Source organism: Brachycentrus maculatus, unplaced genomic scaffold, assembly GCF_059751285.1.
Source record: "Brachycentrus maculatus isolate JH-2025_06_01 unplaced genomic scaffold, ASM5975128v1 h1tg000299l, whole genome shotgun sequence".
Classification (NCBI taxonomy): Eukaryota; Metazoa; Arthropoda; class Insecta; order Trichoptera; family Brachycentridae; genus Brachycentrus; species Brachycentrus maculatus.
Genome location: NW_028281050.1, coordinates 19,883 through 42,488, shown reverse-complemented (window position 1 = coordinate 42,488; position 22,606 = coordinate 19,883). Strand labels below are relative to the sequence as shown.

General features: G+C 32.2%; 1 protein-coding gene across 2 annotated transcripts; it reads right to left on the bottom strand.

Annotated features, from left to right (window-relative positions):
* Positions 1-1,436: 1,436 nt before the first annotated feature.
* Positions 1,437-18,162, bottom strand: pst (pastrel). Of its 2 annotated transcripts, none has more exons than XM_088267573.1 (11): positions 18,056-18,162; positions 13,287-13,352; positions 12,456-12,545; positions 11,970-12,139; positions 11,218-11,388; positions 10,140-10,282; positions 7,872-8,120; positions 6,212-6,343; positions 4,813-4,905; positions 4,113-4,285; positions 1,437-3,678 (listed from the first exon to the last, which is right to left on the bottom strand). In XM_088267573.1, coding segments are annotated over exons 2-11 (2,037 nt in total). In that variant the 5' UTR covers positions 13,289-13,352; positions 18,056-18,162; the 3' UTR covers positions 1,437-2,864. The 2 variants fall into 2 exon arrangements, with proteins under 2 accessions (XP_088123699.1, XP_088123700.1); XM_088267574.1 differs by lacking the exon at positions 18,056-18,162 and adding an exon at positions 16,935-17,150.
* Between the last annotated feature and the right edge of the window lie 4,444 nt (positions 18,163-22,606).

Genomic DNA, 22,606 nt, shown 5'->3' with positions numbered 1-22,606 from the left:
TTTTGTAAAAAGCCCTACATATATGTGTATAAATAATTATCTCACCCTTATCCACACCCAATGGTGCATAGGAAACTGCATCGTATTGACGCAATGACATCGTGATCGTCACTTACATGAAGGCAAGGTGATCACTCATGCGCTTCAGGGACCAGTGCAGGCTATTATCAAATAATTATTATAGTGTAAAATCACCAATATTTATTTTCACACTCCCTTGGGAATCGAACCCGGTACCTCCAGTACGGTAGCTAAACACGCTAACCATTACATCACGGAGGCGGACAAAACTATACGTGAGCTTGTGGCATATCCAAACCAACCAGCGTAAATTGTTAAAATTATTGATTCTGTGCTACGAAGCGAAATTAAGGAAACTTTTGAGAAAAAAACCAACACGCAATTATTCATGTATGTACATTAACGTAGGCACATATATGTGCGACAATTTATGTACGGACAGTTAATCAATTCGTATACAGCTTAAAAATTTGCGCACACAATTTGTGTACGTAGTGTGTAAATTTGCGCACACAAATAAAACGACAATCTGTGTAAGTACAGGTTACTGATTTGTGTACACAGTTAAAAAAATCTACGTATGTAGTGTAGAAAATTACGCACACACCGCAATAATTTGCGTAGTGTAAAAATGTACGCCACTGACTGTACACACAGTTATATTTTATGAACACAGTAAGAGTTTTGTCTGTAGTACAATATACAGTGGAACCTCTCATAACGAGCATAATTCGTTCTAGTCTTACTTGTTAAGCGAAACACTCGTCAAGTGAAACACAGACTAATGCACTGGCGCGGAAGTCAGGCTCACAACTGAATGTCGTGAAAAAGGGACTTGCCCTTTCTCTGTAATTCGTTATGCGAAATATCGCTCGCTAAGGGAGAAACTTTTACACTTTTTTTGCTCGTTATACGAATTACTCATTATGAGAGGTTCCACCGTATTGTATTCTTTAATGCCTACTAAGAGCAGGTCATACAATAAAACAAAGTGTAAATAAAACACGCATTTTATTCGTATCATATTTATTTAAAATTACATGATTTACAATTAATGAAAAATAAAATAGCACCATTGTTTTAAAAACAAAAAAAAACACACACACACATTTTAACATTTACATTTTTTCCAATGTTTTTGGATTAACTAGGACGATTTTTTATTTTTTTTATCATCCATCCCAGAAAATCGGGCGTGTAGTGTATGCACATATATGTATGTGTGTATTTGTGTGCGACATTTTAAAGTAATTTGATATTTAACGAGTAAAAGAAAAAGGAATGACCAGGGTGCAATAATTGAAATAAGTTTTTTTTTATATAAATATATATATATATATATATATATATATATATATATATATATATATATATATATATATATATATATATATATATATATATATATATATATATATATATATATATACATATATTTTTTTTTTTTTTTTTAATAAAATAAAATAAGATATTAATAAGGCACTAGAAAATTACGTAGATATCGATAAAAAGGCAATATATTCAGAGAATGCTCATGCATCAGGAAGTACTCAATAAAGTCATGTGGAACCTTGATATTGTTCATCAATCCGTTTTTAAGAGGCTGATCATAAAAACAAATTTTTCTCAGATCCGAATTCGGTTGAACCTCAATATTTTTGACATTAAGATTTGCTGAATATCGAATCGAAATTAATTTATTTCTGTTGAAAAGATATGTACATATACATACATGTATAATATCATGTCATTATGTGCTTACATACGAATAATACAAAATTGCAGTCTATTAAAATAGTAAAACATTGAATTAATATTAAATGTGACAAAATATTTTAATACCTATCCGAACCCAGATGGTGCATAGATCACTGCATCAGATGGACACAGTGGTTAATATAATCGCTAATTACATGAAAAGTGATAATATCGTCAAGGGTATACGATAGGCACAATATTAAAAAAAAAACCTATTTAATTTTTTCTGCATATAAGTTATTTGACCTGTAACCAGGTTTCGTCCTTACCGACATCATAAGACAGGTTAAATAAAAAGATCAAATTTAACATGTGTGGAAAAAACTATAAAGTTGTTATTTTACTTTATAAAATTAAGTTCTATCAAAAAATGTCAGTACAAAACTTAAATCTAATAACAAGTAAACATGTAAAGCATGTATATAATATCTTCAAGACTCTAGACCGATATATGTATACATATTCAATTAGGCATCATAATGTAGCCTGAATTAAGTCAAAAATATATAAACATAAAAACTAATTGCATAATTGAGATTTTGAAGTAATAAAAAAGGTTCTTTATAGCGGTTAAACATTCGGTGTGGAAAAAAAACAGTTGTAACTGATGCAAAATTTGAGAAATTATTTGTGCAGGAAAATGTACATGTAAACTATCTATGGAAATAAAAATGTTAATGTAATTTTTTAAAGTCATTCCCTGTTAGTTTTGAAATTTCGACAAAACATATCATTCAAATATGCGAGTATTTTATCTATCTTTGTTCTATATAAATAAAATTGTAATTGTTTTTTTTTCTCCATTAAACCATACTGCGCCACAGTAATGAGAGTCCGGGTACAGTTAATATAATGTATGTATATCCAAATCAAAAAAGTATGCGTGTTCTTTCAATAATTATTAAGATGAAATAATTTTTAGGATGAATAAAATAATGTTTAAAAAAATTACTCAGAACTTTTATATGAAAAAAGTGTTTCATACATATTTTTTGAAATACTTATTTAAATAGAAATATGTATTTGTCTAGGCCCGGATGTACATGTGTATATCAATTCCAAGTTATAATTACAGTAAATTATTTTTAATCTTTTGCGAAAGTCAAGCCATTACAGATGTTGCATCTTGTCTCGTATTGAGTTTCTACTGATTCACAATAATCTTTAAAAAGTTTGTCCTTGAAGTATTTCAACAGGTCGAAAATGCAAACTTCATTTAACTGACCATTTTGGAAAAACATCTCAATGACTGCATAGATTGGATTATCAGAGCCGCATATATTTTTTAGATATTCATATATAAAACAAAATATTCGTAAAAATACATCGTTACCACATATTCCCAGGCAAGCAAGTTGTTCTTTCATATAAGTATTGAGACTATCCACAACTGCCTTGAAAATTTGCATGAATTTATTAGAAATGTCGGTATCTTTGGCAAATTCACAGATTTTACATGCAACATACTGTAGAATGTCATCCGGTGACGATGTTTCCAAATCGGGAAACGTGTCTACCAATTTTTTGATGATGCCCAGAGTAGGTAATATCGGTATGCTAATACTCGTGGATGGAAAACTCCCGGCTGATAATTTCGTCGGTACGTTTGCTGCGGATAGATTAGCAGGGCCTAAGGTATTCAAATACAGAGATCGTTCTGAAGGGTTCAAATTGTAAAACTCTCGGGGGTTGATGACTTGACCACCGTTTAACACAGCCTGCCCGGCACTCATTGAAACTCTTACGCCGTGCTCATTAAAGTTCTTGTTCAACCGAAGTATATTCCGGAAAAATTCTTCGGGATTTTTAATTTCTGTAACCCCTTTTATTATTTCAATGTTTCCTCTATTTTTACCATTGATCCGTCGAGTTTCGGCAACCACTTTATCATAGATTTTTCTAAAAGTGAAGATAATTCAAATTAATGAATAATATCTGACAAAAAAATAAGAACCAAATGAATGTGCAGAAATAAATCCTTAGTTTAAATTTATAATTTATATCATCAGTTAAAATGTATCATTTAGTCATATCCTTCTATTAAAATTTAATAGAGCAAATACAGAGACACTATTGATTCTTCTATTAAAATTTAACAGAGCAAATAAAATACAGAGACACAATTGAATTAAGTATACTAATTAGACAAAAGACTGAGCATGGAAAGCCTTGAGTCAAAAACAGTAAATTCAAAATTCTTAACAAAGTTATTCAATAATTTCCGATAAATCGATTACAAAAATTATATTTTTTATCCACAGAATCTCAAAACAAATTTAAAAAAAAGGATTTTTCTCCTTCTATCATTCAAGTTTTAAAAAGGTTTATCTAACCTTAAGCGATTGGATGACAGCTCGTTTCTTATATTCAATAATTGTAATTCCTGCGATTCATTGATAATGGTAGACGCCATTTTGTTAGACATCAGTGAGTTGGTAAGGAAGAATAGAGACGAAGCAATCTGGAATACTTCTAAAGTACTCGGTCGTTCCTTAGTCTCGTTGTACTGTTAAGAAAGGAAAAAAAAATTACAAAATAATAAAACTACAAGAGATTTTGTTGATAGAGTGAATAAACTTCAATGTCATAAACTGTGAAATAAGTCAGCAAAAGAGCTTTTTATTACATAAATGCTCAAAATATGTAAGTGATTGGTTTTAGCATAAGGGCGTGAATAGCTATTAATACTCTCCAACACAAAAAATACCTTCATTAATTGATTTGTGGTAGAATCAATCCATTTTTAATTGATGTTTTAGTAAATAACACATGCAACACATAAAATTGTTCATGGCGGACCACATGCTTCTTGACAGTTGCTGTCATTTAGCATTATCATTGTTTTCGATAGCATTATCGTTTTATAGATTTTTAACATTTTCATCGCTTCACTAGCATTGTGAAATTTAAGCATATAAGAAATATGTGATTTCTATTGTATTTCTATTCCATTAACCAGACTGAGCAACAGCTACACGTGGCTGTGTGTAGCTAGATATGTTATAAAAATTGAGAAAAAAAATAAGAAAGTACCTTGATGATGACATTAAAAATTCCATTTGCCAGTCCCGCTCCACTGGTCAAAGTTGCCAGTATTACTGTAGTATCGTGAGCAATTACAAACCCCTAAAAATAAGCATATATTTAAAACACATGAAAGTATTGATAACAAACACAAATTCCTGCTCAGGTGGCATTTTTCAGTCGAATTATTGAAGATACATCATTAGTACGTGAAGATGTAATACCTAATCACAAGCAACTAGACTTAACTCGCAGTCTGCAGATATAAAGTCCATATTGGTGTGAAAACTATTCTTCAAGATACCACTTTAATAGGGATGAAGTTTCTTAGATGTTTTGTATATTAAAAGCATTGTTAACTTTTTGGTATGGTAATATAATACTCTCCTTATCATTCATAATTCACTTTGTGTAATACCACCAAGTTGGAATACGATTTGCCCAGAAAGCACTCGGACTCATCGATGCAACACAAACTCGTTGCCAGAGTCACGCTCGAGATAAACTAGCAACTAGTTAATAACACATGTTTTTGACCAGTTATTTTACTAACAATATTTTGAGTCCATTAAAACCTTTGTAAACACATCGCTGGTTAAATGCCAAAGGGCAACAAAGTTAAAAAAAATTAAACTTTTGTTCAAAAAATGGTATCTAAATAGTCATATTCGAAAAAGACACCCGTGTCAGATTCTAGCGTTAGAAATGTCCATTTTGTTTAGATCATAAGTGTATTTTTCGAATAAGAAAATGTTGACGATTTGGATACCGTTTTTGGAAGAGTTTTTTTTTTGCGTTGTGGCCCTTTGGCATTTAACCAGTAACATAACCCTTCGGATAATTAAATCCAGTATTTACATGTTAAATATAAGACCAGAAATAACATATAATCACACACATATCGCTCACTTCTTTCAAGAACGTCATAAATAAAAAAAAACTTGATTTTTTAGGAGAATGTTTTTAAAGTAAAAAAATATAATACAATGTATTAAAAATAAATATCAAGCCACTTATAAAACTTTTTACTGTGCAACAGATGTTTTTAGGTAAAACCTGAAGGTTTTTTCTCCATTTGAAACATATTTAGTATATTTGAAAAAATAATTAAACAATACCTTTTCTTTAAAATGCAAAAACATCACTTTCAGCCCTGTAGCGGGTAAATATTAAGTTAAAAACATGCCGCTTTTGCTGAGATATAGTACATTTTCTGGGCATTTTGAAAAAATGCACAACTGAAAATTGAAGATTTTTGATTTATGACGTTCTTGAAAGGAGTGAGTGATATGTTCATTCCAGGAGGACCCAGTGTATGCCACTGACCTCACCGGCATATAAACATATGGGTCAAAACCATTTTGCCAATGGACATCACATGATATAAATCAAGATAATAAGAATCTACCTTTGATATATTTACTCCATTACTAGCCACCTTAGAAATAAATTTAGAAGAAGCGCCCGAGATTATCCCCATAGTACTGGCACCTAAATTAAGCCAGCAACTTCTTGATTCAGGATCTTTTAAGCCAATAGTCTGAAAATTTTATCAATATTTAGGTTCTTGACAATAGGTGGTGTTAGTAGTCACTGTAGTCACATTTTGTTATTTAAATTCATTTTGGAATAAAAAAGATGTATTTTTCTTTAGAAATATTAATTCTTTGACAGTTGAAGAATTGCTATTTTTTTAAAAATGGTTTCTACATTAGAGTCTTGGACACAAGATTTTTAGATGGTTCTCTGGGTATAGCACATTTATCCAATCTTGAATGTTGTGCTAACCAGGCCGGGCATACAAAATTAGCGTATAAACATGCTCATCTTCATGCTTGTTTCTAGCCTATGTCATATACTAATTTCAATACTTAAAAATATGGAACAAATGTGTGCATATTCAATACCACGCAGCGTACAAATATGTAGATAAGTCTTCATAATATTCTATAAATATACATACATATATAATTTTAATGGGATTAATTTTTCTTAAAATGTTACAGCCTACAGGGAACAGGAAACTTATACTTCATCATACTTAAAATGGTAAAAAGTTTAGTAGCTAGTTCAATTAACGCTTTATTTTGTCATATTATTGTTTGAAATCTCAACATAGATGAAGAAGAATATGGAAGTCTGGACATTTACGGGGCTTATGACCATCATAGGCTGGTTTAAGTAATCACTTTACACACGTGTAAAATGCACCAATTCTATCCATGATTGACAACCACACTACTAATATTCTTGGAAGTATATATATATATATGATCCAATTTCAAAACATTGTGCTTGAATCTGTAGAGCTTCACTAGAGACATCTATTGTGAGATAAAATAAGCTTTTTCTTATTGCGAATCTACAGTTATTTTACCTCTAGTTGTTATGTTTTTTTGTCAATATAAATCAGAGGTAAAATAAATATGTATTAATATGTATATTATAAATATGTACAAAATAAAATAAATATGAACATAAATAGAATAAAATAAAATATATATGAATATAAATAAATCAGAGGTAAAATAAATATGAACGGACTGTAAGCAGAAACTCTTTCAATTGTATGTGAAGTCCCAATTCTGGATTATAATCACACACATGAGAAACGCCAGAAAATATCATTTTCATTTTATTCTTTTAAGCTCATAATTTGACCAGTTGACCAGTTAATTTATTTACAGCATTTTGAGTGTTTCCAAATACTTTTGACAAATCTGGATTATCTCCAATTATAGGAGTTATTTTTTATTTGAAAACACTCAAAATGTTGTTTAAAAAAAGCTTTATATTGTAATTAATGTATATTATCTAATAATTAAAAAAAAAAAAACAAATAATATAAAAAAAAAAAAAAAAAAATTTGTATTCACATGTTAGTATTCGGCTCAACACAGGCCATGCCTAAAGAGCCGTAATACATATAGTAAATGTTTATATGAAATAAATATGTATCTATGAATGTATCTATGTATTTGTGAAATAAATAAAATAAATTAAAAATTGACAACACACGAGTTTAGCTACAATAAAAACAAATCAAAGGAAAAATGTAAAGTAAAAACCTGTTGATGTTGAGCTCTGTCCACAATGTGTGCAGTTGACACGCCGGCGCCGTACACACCAGTTATTGCGGTTGCAGCGAGGGTTGTCCCTACAACTATGGGAGCTAGAGGTAAAAAAATCGCAGTTGCCATCACTCCTAACGAACCAACTGCAACTGTAGTGCAGGCAATATCTCCCACTTGCTGTGCGATAGCCAGCCCTGAACAAGCAGGCGAGGGCACTACTTCGAGGGTGACGTGAACAGTGTCCTTAAAAAATTATTGAATGTATTAATTAAATGCATAAACCGTGATATTAACCCTTCACTGCATTATTATTAAACCATATCCGCTCCCTAGGTGGAGCATATGGAGTCCACAAACTGTCTCCAGGCTTTTCTGTCGGCTGCCAGCTCCCTTGCATCCTCCCAAGTCAGATCCGCGTCCCGAAGTTCTGACGAGAACTGCCGACGAATTGTCAGCAGTGATCGTCCTGGGCGGCGCGAACCTGATGCCTTGTAAAAGAGGCAAGCTTGATTAAGGCTCTCAGGAGGCATGCGGAGTACATGGCCAAGCCAACTGAATCGCCTTTTTTTGACGACAGTTGTGACCAAGATTTGCTGCGTCCTACGCCTTATCTCTTCATTCCTCACAAAGTCAAACCACCGCATGACTAAAATTCTCCGCAGACACCTATTCTCGAAGCTCAGTACACAGCTGCTCTGGGCCCTTGTAAGGTGCCATGTTTCACAGCCGTATAAGGGAACAGGAGCAATGCAGGCATTGTATAGGCGGCATTTAGTTTTCACCGAGTATAAATCCGAGCTCCAGACAGCCTTCATACTGTTAAATGCGGACCTTGCGAGTCCTAATCGCACTCCCAGTTCCTTTTGAAGGCTGCCATTTTCACTGCATAGTGTATCAAATTTGTAACATACCCAAAAGTTAGTGTTAAAACGTTCTTTAAAAATATAAGCAACTATTCTTTGTTGTTACTGATTAGATACATTTATATTTCACGTATATAGTTCATAATTTAGCCAAAAGACGTGCTATGAACGCCAAAATAATAACTTCACTTGTCTCTCGAAGACGAACTGTCAATGCAGTCATGCAGTCATGCAAAAAAAAGTGATGCAGTGAAGGGTTAAAAATTATAATGTGACTTTTTTAATTTACTGTAACTGCAGACAGTTGGTTGAATTCCATATTGAATTGTTGGGTAATATATGCAAAATTAAACAAGGTTTATTGGATTGAGTTCTACATTTATTTATGTAAATGTTAATAAGTGACGCATTTCGTCTTATTAAGACATTATCAAACACTCTTTGATAATCTGTCTTATCTATGTGTTTGATAATGTTTTAAAAAGACGAAACTCGTCACGTATTAACATATACATAAATAAATGTAGAAATCAATCTAATAAACCTTGTTTAATTTTGGATATATTACCCAATGATTTTTTTAAATTCAGTACCTACCTACAATCCTTTATATAGTATTAGAAACCGATTTTTTTTTTCAAATCGATACTTATCGGCAGAACATAACAAATGTTTTTTTATTAAAAGCGGAGCTTCGTTGTGGTATAATCTCTTAAAGTCTCTTTAAGAGCTTAGAATAAGCTCGTGTGTTCATAATTAAAAGTTCAATAAAACTTTGCTAATCCAAACTAATTAATTTAGATGGCTAGAGAATATGTCTGCCTCTGTGGTGTAATGGTAACCATATTTAACTACCATGCTGGAGGTCCCGGGTTTGATTCTCAGGGGGGGAGGGTGAAAATAAATATGAGTGAATTTACAACTCCAACATTTAATATTACCCTGACTTCATGCAAGTAACGATCAAGATAACATAGTGCGTAGAGCACTGCACCGTTGGAAGCAGTGTTATATTGATATTTAAATACATGAAGGAATGATTATCACCCCTGCGCTTCAGGTAGATAAATATTGAGAAACAGTAAATAAATGTTAGAGAAAAATCACTAAAAGTTTCCCCTGGGAATCGAACCCAGGACCTCCAGCACGGAAGCAAAACGCGCTGACCACTTCACCATAGAGGCAAAAAATGGTTGGAGTTCCATATATATTGAAGTTTTCACATAAAAAATGTATTATGCGCTAATGAAAAAGGAAAATTAAAAAAAATATTAAAAATAAATTGTATGCCATTTAAATATCTTTTTTTAAGTTTTTTTCAAAAACACATAATTAATAAAAGTAGACGTTGTATATTTTTCCAACATATAAATAAAAAAATTAAAATAAATACACTTACATCACAAATAATTCCGTTATAATATCCATCTTTAGGAGCAACAATGATACCTTTAGGTAGTTTATTGTCCTTCAAATACTGGGCCCACGAGCCATAGATTCGGGCAATATCATCAATAAAAATGCAACAAGCCTTTTGGTTATCTAAAGTAAAAATAAGTAAAAGAAATATTACAAAAAAAAACATAAAATAAAAAGATTGGATTGGGGAAAAATGTGTGGTAAATATTTTGGAATACGGCAGTTTCTTTTAAACTTTAGTCTGTTGGTAGGCGTCAATACTTACCATACTGAAAAAATGTCTAAGTATGTCACAATTATCCCAAGAGATGTCTCAACACAAATTGACTTTTGCTAGTAATAAGGATAACATTATTACTAAACATAGATTTTTATGGCCAGTTCTGTAAAGATATTGGTTTAAAGTTGGTCTACTAAAAAGGGTACTCGACAAAAATGACAAAAATGTTATATTTAAGACTTTCCGGTATTTTTTTTTACTGATCATCACATCCAGGTCTTTTTTTAAACAAAAAAAGTCCCGGCACTCTCTTCTTATCAAGTTTTTTATTCAAAAAAATATATTCAAATATCATTTAAATATTCATTAAAATACCATATTTTGTCATTTTGACGAATTATATAGTAAGCGCAAAAATTGTTTAGTCAAATTGATTTTGAAAAAAAAAAAATTCTGTGCTAAAAGATGCCGGAAAGCTGTTCCACTGCGTTACATGGAAAAAAAGCCTTGACCAAATCTAAATATTCTAATGTATGTATCGTTTAATCTTCTGCTCAAAAATCATTCTTGCAAAATGCGTGAAATAAGTGCACTAACATTTGGACCCCATGTAAATAATGCAAACAAAAATAAAATTAAATTTGGCATTTGAAGTTTGACAGGGCCAACTGGAATAAAATTAATGTCTAATGAAATTTGACACGGAACCAAAAAGGGGTAACCTTATCAAATCTAGGAGAAGTATGTCAAACTCTGAACTAATATATCTTCAATGATACCATACTGTCAGTTGAGGGAAAAAGATAAAAAATTATTTGGAGGGAAAAAAAAAACTTACCCAATGTATCAACTTTTATACACCTCCTAATTCTGTATACTGGACGTACTTGAATTTGATCAGACTCAATTGTATCGTAATAGTAAATGTCAGAGTTATTATTGTCTTTTGGGACACAACAGACGTAAATTATTGACATATAAATTGATTGATGATCTGACGAATACTTTTCTAAAAATAATAAAAAATGGTGAATATATAAATATTACTGCAACTGTATAAGTTCATCAATTGGCATAGCTCCCAGAAAATTCAAAACAAGAATCGGGCAACATGAAATTATTTTTAAGAAATAATAATTTTTAAGAGTTCCCTAACCATTTAATGTAATAGATAGCAATTACATATATAAAAATAATGTAGAGATCCTAAAAAATATTAATACGAAAAGTCATAAACTGCAACATTTTGAAACAATAAAAGTTTATAAAAATATAAATAATAATTAACAAAATGACAATGACTAAAGCCCCCCCCATATTGTCCATGTTCCCACAGAAAAAAATTAAAAATAGTCTAAAATAAATCTAATAAAAATAAGTTACAGCTCCAACCCCCTCTCCATCCTTCAACGTATCAAGGACACGACATTGAAATCCCGATTTAGCTTCACATGCGGTGTTTGAAAATGGTGCGGAATACATTGAAACACTATAACATATAACATATATAGATTTCAAAGAAATAGTGGTTTTCACCAAGTGAACTTTGAATTAAAAAATGGATAATATTGTTATATTGTATTCACTCACTGAATTCACACATTTTTTCGTATATAGGTGTTACTCTCTTCAATTGCACAGGTGTGTACCCAAATGTAGATTTATCATTTGAATCAACGAAATCTGCAGCCTCAGAGGGTTCCCCAAATAAAGAGAATGCAATTTTCTGCTTGATCATAAAAAAATTGGCAGAATCAAACCTAAAAAAAATATTACATTAATACTTGCATTTCCTTAGGATTGAATATAAATCTGTTATCTTTCTCTTAAATAAATAGTAAAAATAAAATTAAAAATAAGGAAATAAAAATGAGAAACAGCTCCTACCCCATTTTCATCCCTCAACGTCCCCAGGGCACAAGTCTAAAATTTAGACTAAGCTTAGAGCATTTGGTGTTTGAAAGCGATTCATTTTTAAGAAATAGTGGTATTTACCAGCAAAAACTTAAATAATAAAAACATTATAGATATCACCACAAAATGACTCCCGAATCAATTAATAAATTTTTTACTAACTTTTCCCAGTCCGCATATCCAAAGATTTCTAAAAACTTTTGTTGAATCTTTCGAGCCGTTGTTGGTTCAGGAGGGACCTCAGAGTTTGCCCTGTTGAAAAAATCCATATTTTTTTATTTCGCATAATAAACCTATATATTCTATCGCGAGCTTCCTAAACTAACTGGCCATGTCGCTCACTCCTTTCAAGAACGTCATAAATCAAAAAACTTGATTTTTCAGGAGATTTTTTGTTTTTAATGTTTAAAAATATCATATAATGTATTAAAAATAAATATCAAGCCACTTATTGAACTTTTTACTGTACAACTGATCTTTTTGGGTAAAACCTGAAGGTTTTTTCTGCATTTGAAAAATATTTAGTATATTTAAAAAAATAATTAAACAATAACTTTTCTTCAAAATGCAAAAAGAACACTTTCTGCCCTGTAGCGGGTAAATATTGAGTTAAAAATATGCCGTTTTTGCTGGGATATAGTACATTTTCTGGGCATTCCGAAAACGTGCACAACTGAAAATTGACGATTTTTGATTTATGACGTTCTTGAAAGGAGTGAGCGATATGGGTAAACGAAGGTTGATAGATAAAACTATTCATATGCAGCATTCATATTTACAATAATATGAGGTTATTTACATAAAAGGGGAATTCTTCAAAAAATACTTCATTCCAAAGGTATCGTAAGATAGCAATGGTTGATAAGATAAACTCATATCAAAGCATTGGAACTTCTAGGTATCTGTTAATTTTAAGACCAAGATTAATAAAATTATAATGACCAAGACTAGATGGAATTTTGCTAATCAGTATTCAGTTCAGAAAAAACTTACATCTTGATGTTTTCTCTACGGGATATATGAAAACCTCTTTTAATGCTTCAGCACCAATAATCCAACCTGTATTATAAAAAAAAAACATTTATTCAAATATAAAATATTAGCATTATTATTAAAATATATTATTATATTAAAATATAAAATATTATTATTAAAATATTATAAGAGGCATATTCTTATGAGGTCCCGGCATGATCATTTTAATGTCTAATGGACCGATTTAAATAACGCAATCTAAATGAATGTCAATTCAAAGAGTCAATAATGGATAAGTGAAGTCCCACAAATCATTAGAATTACACAAACTAGAGATGTTTAGCAACGGTGAGCGATCAATGATCTTATTTACAAATGAATTGTGATATTCGTTCAATGAATTAGCAGAATTGATAGTTGAACTTATTAATTTTTCCTCCGTACAGGCTAGAGAGTCAAATATCTAATACTATTGCACATGACTTTGACTGTTTGCATAAAAAAATACAACAAAAATGTAATCGTGAGACAATAGAACTTGTCCACGATTATGGATAATTAGAAATATGTATGCGCTAAGAGTGTCATAAATAAAATGAAGATTCTAAGAAGCATATCTGGCAAGAGTCTACGAGTCAAAATAAGTAACACCAGGATAAGGGAAATATGCGAGATCGAAGATGTCGTTAGGTGGGGAAGGCAACGGAGACAATGGTATGCGCAGAATAGAACCATCCACACTCCCTTACATCGCACTCCACGGCCAACCCCATGGTAGTCGACTCCCGGGTAGACCACTAAAAGAGATGGATTGACAGCTGGGAATCGACATAACTGGAGGTTAATTCCTCTTAAAAACAGGCCTAAAAGCCTACACCAAGCAGAAGAAGAAGGAATACTTATGTATAGATAGTTATTTCAAATGGGATTCTCATATTGTAAAACTTTGTGATCGTCTGCGGGCTCTAGTGAGTACTTTACCTCGCCTAAAGATTATCTACTTTTCGTTGGTAGAATCCGTTATAAGATATGGATTAAAATCATGGCGTCATATGAAAAGCTGTACAGATAAACTGCTTCAGGAGAAGTATAGTAGCAGCAGTCAATTAGTGTTAATATCGGCGTATATCATCGGCTATTTTTATATCGGGACTTTGCCTATATCAAAGAAAGTGCCTGTATCAAACAAATTGGACGTATGTAATTGATTGATAAATGGGAGAATCAGCAGTTCATTGATACTAATAGGAAGGTAAACTATAAAACTGCAAGAACATTTAAAAAAAAAAAAAAATGTCCCTTCAAGCCTTTTCGTTTTCCAATGCTGTGTGCTTCCATAATGTATTATTCATAGAAATTCAAAATATTTATCACAAACATAAATAAGATAAATGTTTAAATTATTATTTTAATCTGATAAGATTACATTGTATTGTAATTACCCTACTTTTCATAAAAATAAAAATTAAAACTTTTTTTATCTCCGGAAAGTAGGGGAATTACAATAAAATTAAAACTCAAACACAAACTAACCATCATGCCACTTCTCCGCAGGAGTAACTAGATAGAATGGAACGCAGCACAAATCTGTCTTTTTTGCACACAATCTTCGCTTCTAGATTCATACATCTTCTCATACATACACGCCAATTATTACGACTCCTGACCTGACCACTTTCAAGTATTTGAAATACTTGATCATGCTTAGTTTTCCTCTGTCTTCCTATGCTTCAATTACCAACCAAATTTGGCTGGTATATTTGTTTTACTATCCTTTCTTCACTAATTCGATTCACATGCCCAAACCATCTCGATACATCTTTCTTAATTTTATCGATAATGATTATCTGAGCCTTGCATTGTTTCTTTATATCATCATTTGAATATCTATCATACAAGGTTTTGCCGCACATATATAAAATAAATAGCACAATTCAAAACTTATAAAATCTATAATTATTGATGTTACTGAAGTTCTATAAAAAAAAAAATTGTCATAAATGCTTTCATTGCAAGTAGATTCGCGCACTAATTACCATACAAAGCAGCAATATTAGGGTGAAGCGAGAAAGTTGTGTTTTAAATTTTGAAATTAATGTTTCATTGTGGTACGCATTTACTGGTATCATGATGACATACAATCAGATTGATATTTAAAATTTTAAAACAAATATTATTTTAAAAAATGTAAAATTTTCATAAATTATATTCCCTTAGTTTGATTTGGATTAAAAATAAAATTATCACTTACAGATGCATGTAAATAAATCTAATACAGTTAACCGTCGTTGTGTGCCCGTTTGATTTATGCCGATTCACAAATACGCCGGTTGGTGGCCAATGCGGATTCAAAGATGCAACAACCGAAGATGTGACTGAACTGTTAGATGCGCATGACTAACCACTATAATGTGTAAAGGCAACTACTAGCCGTAACTCAAGTTTCGGCTGTTTGGCGTAACACGGCTCAAAGCATTCTTATAACTAGCCTTTATCATATACAATCACAGTTTTGCTCTATCTCTTTCCTTTACAGAGATATTCATTTTCCAAATAGCCGCAACATTTTATTAATTTGATACATGTGTTGGCGAAAAGCATCATTTTAAGGCGGAGACTGCCCGGAGCATTTCGTCGTAACGTAACAAGTTACGATGCGAACATTCAGGCAGTCAGTACACCGAGCCGAGCTGCTCGCCGCTCGTTCCGAATGCTCCATCCGAAGTCGGATGCAATTTTAGGTTAGTACAGGGTTGCCAATCTGTGGGAAATTCCCCAAACTGCGGGGAATTTGTGGGGATTGGCACTATATTTTTTTTCTTCATTTGGAGTAAGCAGTAATTTATTAAAATCACAGAACCAAGAATCACGTCTTCGTCGTCCGACATTTTAACTACAGTACAAATGCAATGTTGCAAAGATTCATACAGATTTTGGGTTATTGATTTAGATTTTCAGATTTTTTGGTGTGACATATGGCAACACTGAGCACAAGGCCACTAGCGAGCACTGATCACGGTCAGTCAGCAATGCCGTAACATCATAACGTAACATGCTCGCCGCGAGCGATGTTACGATGTTTTGTTTTTTTACGACGAAATGCTACGGTCAGTCTCCGCCTTTAAGTTAACTTTAAACTCGTTTATTGAAAAACTAATGTTTTTAACTTGCGGCTATTTGCCTTCGCACATTAGCACTCTCAAATCAAGAATTAGAACAGTCGATGGAGGAATCAGATCACCTTCAATCAGATAATCCTGAAAAAGAAGGGGATGAGAAAAAAATAACGTGATAACCCCAAAAGAGATGGTCCGACGACATAGCCGCTGTAGGGGGTAGAAACTGCAAACAGCAACCGATAGAATGAAATGGAAGGATACGGAAGAGGCCTATATCCAGCAGTGAAGAACAGAGGGCTTATGAAGAAGAAGAAGAATAATAATAAAGATTTTTGTTTCAGAAATTCAATCAAAAAATGTCATTGTATGTTTTCTTCGACATGTGATAAAAATACGTCACTATAATTGTGCGTAAAAATGCAATTTATAGTTTACGCGGAGTACGAAAAACATAAAACCTTTCCCACTGGTCACCATCAGTCCTGTAAATGGTCACTAGTATTCTTCCTGTAGAAGACGAGATAACTATTATTATGAAAAGACATACCTTAATCATACGCGAAACACTGGTCACTTCTACAAACTCATAAGGCACGTTGTATGTTAGTTTACTTGAAAATTTGTAAACAGAAAACACTTTAAGAAATACATTACGCGGAAATTACATGAGAAAAAATAAAAAAAAGTGAGTATTATAAATAATAAACCAGGTTAAAACAGAAAAGAAAAACCGTCACTGCCCGTCAAGATATTTAGGCCGTTTACTTTGAATGATTTTGACATCTGATATTTTGACGTTTGGTATTGCGATGCGCATGCGCGTGGAAATTATCGGATCACGGATAAAAATAACAATTCGATGAAAACAATCGAATCATATACCTAACCTAAGTAACCTTATTGCTGACTTAAAATCATTGAATTGTTTAAAATAATGTATATAGCGAGATAACAAGATAGAATTTTCACTCAGGAATTACATGAAATCATAATAACTTTAAATATACAAATATATCCACTCGCAACTAGGTATAAGAATTAAATTGAATTGAACAGAATGTCAGAATGTGCAACAGATGATATTCAGTTCACAAAACTTGATAAGGCAGATTGATCAGATTTAGTGGTGTCTTATTTAGAAAATATGACAAAACGAATAAGACAAATAAATAAGCTATTTGACAAATCTTGATTGATATAAGATACTCAATCCATTGTGTCTATTGTATTGTTTTAAGAGATCAACCGTATTCATTTATTATTGACTATACACATCCACTATCATTTTTAAGACATATAAACTAAATATGCTATAAATCCTTGTACATAATAGGCAAGGATAATTTATCTAAGGCAACCAATAAATATAAAAAAGTGGGTATAGGCTAAAAAACTTTGAAAAAACCTTTTAAAATCATAAAAGCCTAAGTAGGGCCATGATAAGCGGTGTTGTATAATTCTTAGCCAGATTTTAGTCACTTGGACGTTTGGTAATTAAAAACATAATTTAAAAAAACTACAACCGATATCTGAGCAAAAATAATTAGTATTTACAAGCACAGTTTAAAGTACTACGGTATAAAATTGTGTTTAAAACTAGTGAAGAAAATGAAAAAAAAACAGATAGGTAGTAGAAGCTAGGTAAAAAAAAATATGCGAACGGCATACCCAAAACACAGCCCACCGAAACGGGTAAAAAAGACTACAGCCGCACAACAGTTTCACACACAGACTAACGTTTCACAGCGGCCATTTGCCACTGAGTTAGCAATCCATGATTGGTGCAAATTTAGGTTTACCATAGACAAACTCATTTTCATTTACCGGGGAGGTCCGGTAGGTGAGATCTAAAGTACTTGACAGAGTACCTACCTGTTTTTGTTCTTCGTTCTTACAACTTCGTCCTCACAACTTTTTTTGGCTCGCGTAGCACTTGGTTGTACATTACGCTTTATTGTACCACTTCGTGAAAAATTGTGATTCTATTTGCGTTAAAAAAATTACAGTAACTATTTCTCAAAACACAATTTATTAAGTTTTGAATATTGAAAGCATTTACTTTGTGGATCATATTGATATATTATTTTGAGAAATAAAAAGACTTTGTTTTTATTTCTCAAAATAACATAAGAATTTATTAAAGTTTTAAAAAAATACCAAAGGTTTTATTATTATAAAAATGAGACCTTTGAACTTTATAACAATGTTTATTTTTTTAATTATTTTTTCAAAAAGGTGCCGAAGATCATTTCTTGTCTTTATTCAAAACCAGGACATTTAAAGATTTTTTTCAACTGTTATAATAACATATAACGAATTAAAAAAAAATGTTTTAAATATTAATATAAATTTTATTAGTGAATGGAGTACAGCGCTATCATAACTGTGATAGCGATATCTCAAGTTATTGATAGCTACCGCGCTAAATTTAAAAGTGGACTCCAAAAATTCGATATCGATCGTTGGATTTTCGATCACCGACTGAACATATTAACAACTATACTATATATTATTAATTAAAATAATTATAATTATTACAAACAACATATTTTCTTGAATATTTTTTTATCTACACCAGTAAACACGATTTATCGAAACATCGATAATTTTTCAGATAAATCATATTTCAAACATGTTTTGCTATAAAACCGACTTATATGGACCTGGTGGATTTTGAAAATAGGCGACACAAGTATAGGTGTGCTGAAGGTATATTAATTATATTTCCACTCCAGGGATTTCATTACATCGTTAATAGTTTAGTTTGTAACGTGGTTTTCATATATTTTGCTACTAGTAGATATTTCAGGTACCCACTAATGAGTTTTCCTTAGTGTCGGGAATGTTGAGAAAATTATGCAATTATTTTTGTAACATTATTACATAAATTTCCGCTTATTTCCAGGAACAGAGAAAAAAGTACAGAAAACCCCCATATAACGTTGAGATAGGTACCGCGTTATCGCAGGGAACTTTATATGGGGTTATGTTTTTAATCGAATTTTTACATTTTAACCAGCGGAATGGACTAAAATGTGTCATTTAAAATAAAAAAATACAATTTTAAAACATTAACCCTATAAAAATTTCCCTCCGAAAACGCAGCACCTATCTCAACGTTGTAGGGGGGTTTGCTGTATTAATCTGAAGTCTAAATAAATTAATGTTTGATATAGTCACTCTCCGTAAATGTAATATGTATCTATCTTTTCATCTTTGTACCCAATGGTGCATCGAGAAACTTGATTGTCAATTGCTTGTACGAAGGCAAGGTGATGAACCAAATCGCTACTGAATATTGAATCAGGGGTGATATAGATTTATTGGAAACAGATGATGTAAGCGAAGGGGAAAGGAAATGGAGAGAAACAAATGGAATTGGTACAAGTACTTAAATTACCAGGGGCAAAGTGATGGAACTAGATAGGTATGCCTAGACGAGTATGTAATAAAATAACCATTACATCGTTTATTTTACTTTTATTTTATTTCACCAGTTACCAGATTTCGTCAATGTATGTTATTTATAAAGGCTGAAAACTATGATTTTTTTAGAAAAATATTCCCACGAAATATATTTCAGTAGTGTATTATAATAATAATTGAATATAAAATAGGGTAAGGGTTTAAAGCAAGATTTCACATAAATTTTACTATAGAAACTGATTTTTGCAACTACTTTTAATTAATGTACAAATATATCTTAAAACATATAAAAATTTGGTAAGAGAGGAGGTTTTTAAAAACAATATATTATACAATGGAGTTTTTTAAACATTTTAATATTTATATTATTATATAAAATACTAACCCTCCCTTCCCTATTATCAGTTTTTAGTCTTTCTATAAAGCTTTATGTAGGAAAGTAGAATCTCTCGGTTACTTCTTCTGATAGTTCCTGGAGGATGAAGAGGTTTGGGAATCTTCCAGTTCAAGGAATGCGTAACATGTCTCCAGCGCCACATTTCAAACACATTTAGAATATTTTTTCCCTACAGTGTCCATGATTTCACTAATTTACACCATTCAAAATAAAGTAGAGTATTTAATATGACTAATTCAGAACAATACAGGGTGATTATCCATTTTTTTCGAATTGATGGTCAATTATTTTTTTGTTGATTTCCAGGAAGAACATATTTGAGGTTATATTTTGATTTTCAAATGAGAATTCAGACACAGATTTCATCGAAATTTCTTCTTTTCTTCTTTATCCATGTTCGCTTCCTAGGTGGAGCATTTGGCCAACACTAGATGTCTCTAAGTCACTTTATCACGCGCCATCTCCTTGTCTTCCTCCCAGGTCAGTCCGGCATCTCGAAGTTCCGCTGAGTATAGTCGGTGAATGGTCGTCAGCGGCCTTCCGGGGCGCCGGAATCCTCATGGTTGGAAAAAGAGACATGAGAGGTTAATGCTCTCAAGTGGCATTATAAGGACATGTCTCAACCATGTCCACCTTCTCCTCTTCAAGACTTCTGGACTTCCATCAACATTTATCATCATATTCATATTCATCAAAATTTACTTGCTAATATCCTTCATCCACAAACTTCAGATAAACATTAGGTACCTGCTGAAATCGAAGAAACAAAAGTAAGTTGTCAACATTTTCAAAATGTATTTAGGTTAACGACAAGTGAATGCAGAGAGTTATCCAAAAAGAGTTTAGCATTACTGTGACCCCCAAAACCGTTTTCCAAAGTCACGCACTGTTGCGTGCTAATCTGTACCAATCTCATACATCAAACAATACCTATAGGAAAATACATACATCAAACAATACCTATAGGATCAGCTAATGGTAAACATACATTTAGAAATGGTCGTATCGTTAACAAAACCTTAAATACGTATGAATTTGTAAGTCCATAGAAATATACACATATCCCAAAGCAAGAACGAGTCTTGAAAAATGCTCTTAATCAGTGATTCTCTAAGTGTGAGCCGCGGTGTCGTCATAAGGGCGCCGCGAAATATTAAATTAAACAATTCGAACTCTCGAAATTTTTGCGCTAACAATCGTATTTGCAGACAAATTCAGAGAATTCCTTATTATTAAAGTTTTCCTGGCGTATTAAGGAAGCTTTAAGGAGAATTAAGAATCTGATATATTTAGGGAGCCGCAAATCGAAATAGCTTTAATTTATGAGAGACCCTTTTATTTGTATACAAGATCTGAACCACGGATTATTTTAACATTCTAGGAAATGCCTGAAAACATGATTTTAAACTTTTTATGTAGCTTATAATTAGACCAGTTATTTTTATTCACAGCATTTTCAAAGAAGAAAAATATGGAAGTTTGGATATTTACAGGGCTTATAACCTGACATAGGCTGGTTACGTGATCACTTTACACACTTGCAACATTCACCATTCTAGGTGAAAATTCTCCATCTTTCTCCATGTTCGCTCCTTAGGTGGAGCATATGGCCAACACAAGATATCTCCTTGGTTTCCTCCCAGTTCAGTTCAGTATCTCGAAGTTTCGCTGAGTATAGTCAGTGAATGGTCGTCAGCGGCCTTCCGGGGCGCCGGGATCCTCGGGGTTGGAAGAAAAGACATGAGGGGTTAATGCTCTCGGATGGGATTTTAAGGACATGTCCCAACCATGTCCACCTTCTCCTCTTCAGGGCTTCCAGCATGAGGGGCTGTTGGGTTCTTCTCCTCACATTCTCATTCCTGACAATGTCAAACCATATGCGAAAATTCACCGACATTAATCCTACACATTTGTCTACATAAAAATTATGTCACTAATTCAATCCCAAAATATTAATACTAAAGAGAGATTGCCAGTTTTAGGGCGGGCTAATTTTTATATCACATCCCCAATAATGCAATTTGATCGAAATAAACGCAATAACTCGATCCAATTTACATATGAAATGTTGTCAGTGGCGGCTTTTGCATTTCCACATTGTTCAAAAGCGTTTCGTTCGCCAAAAATATCCTGCAATCAAATAAAACCCATTTGAAATAATTGTACTGTGAAACAATTGAGCGTGCGATGCATTTTGGATGAGAAATATTATTTATTGCTTTCATTTAAAAATCGCCGAGACAACAACTGTGCACTCGAATGATTTTTCGTATCATTTTAGATTTTTATTGTTCAAAACATAAAATATTTAGGTTTACAAATAATCAAGAATATTAAATGGGATTTGCAAGCTGAAATTACTATAATAATAACTGAAAAAAAAAATGCTTACATGT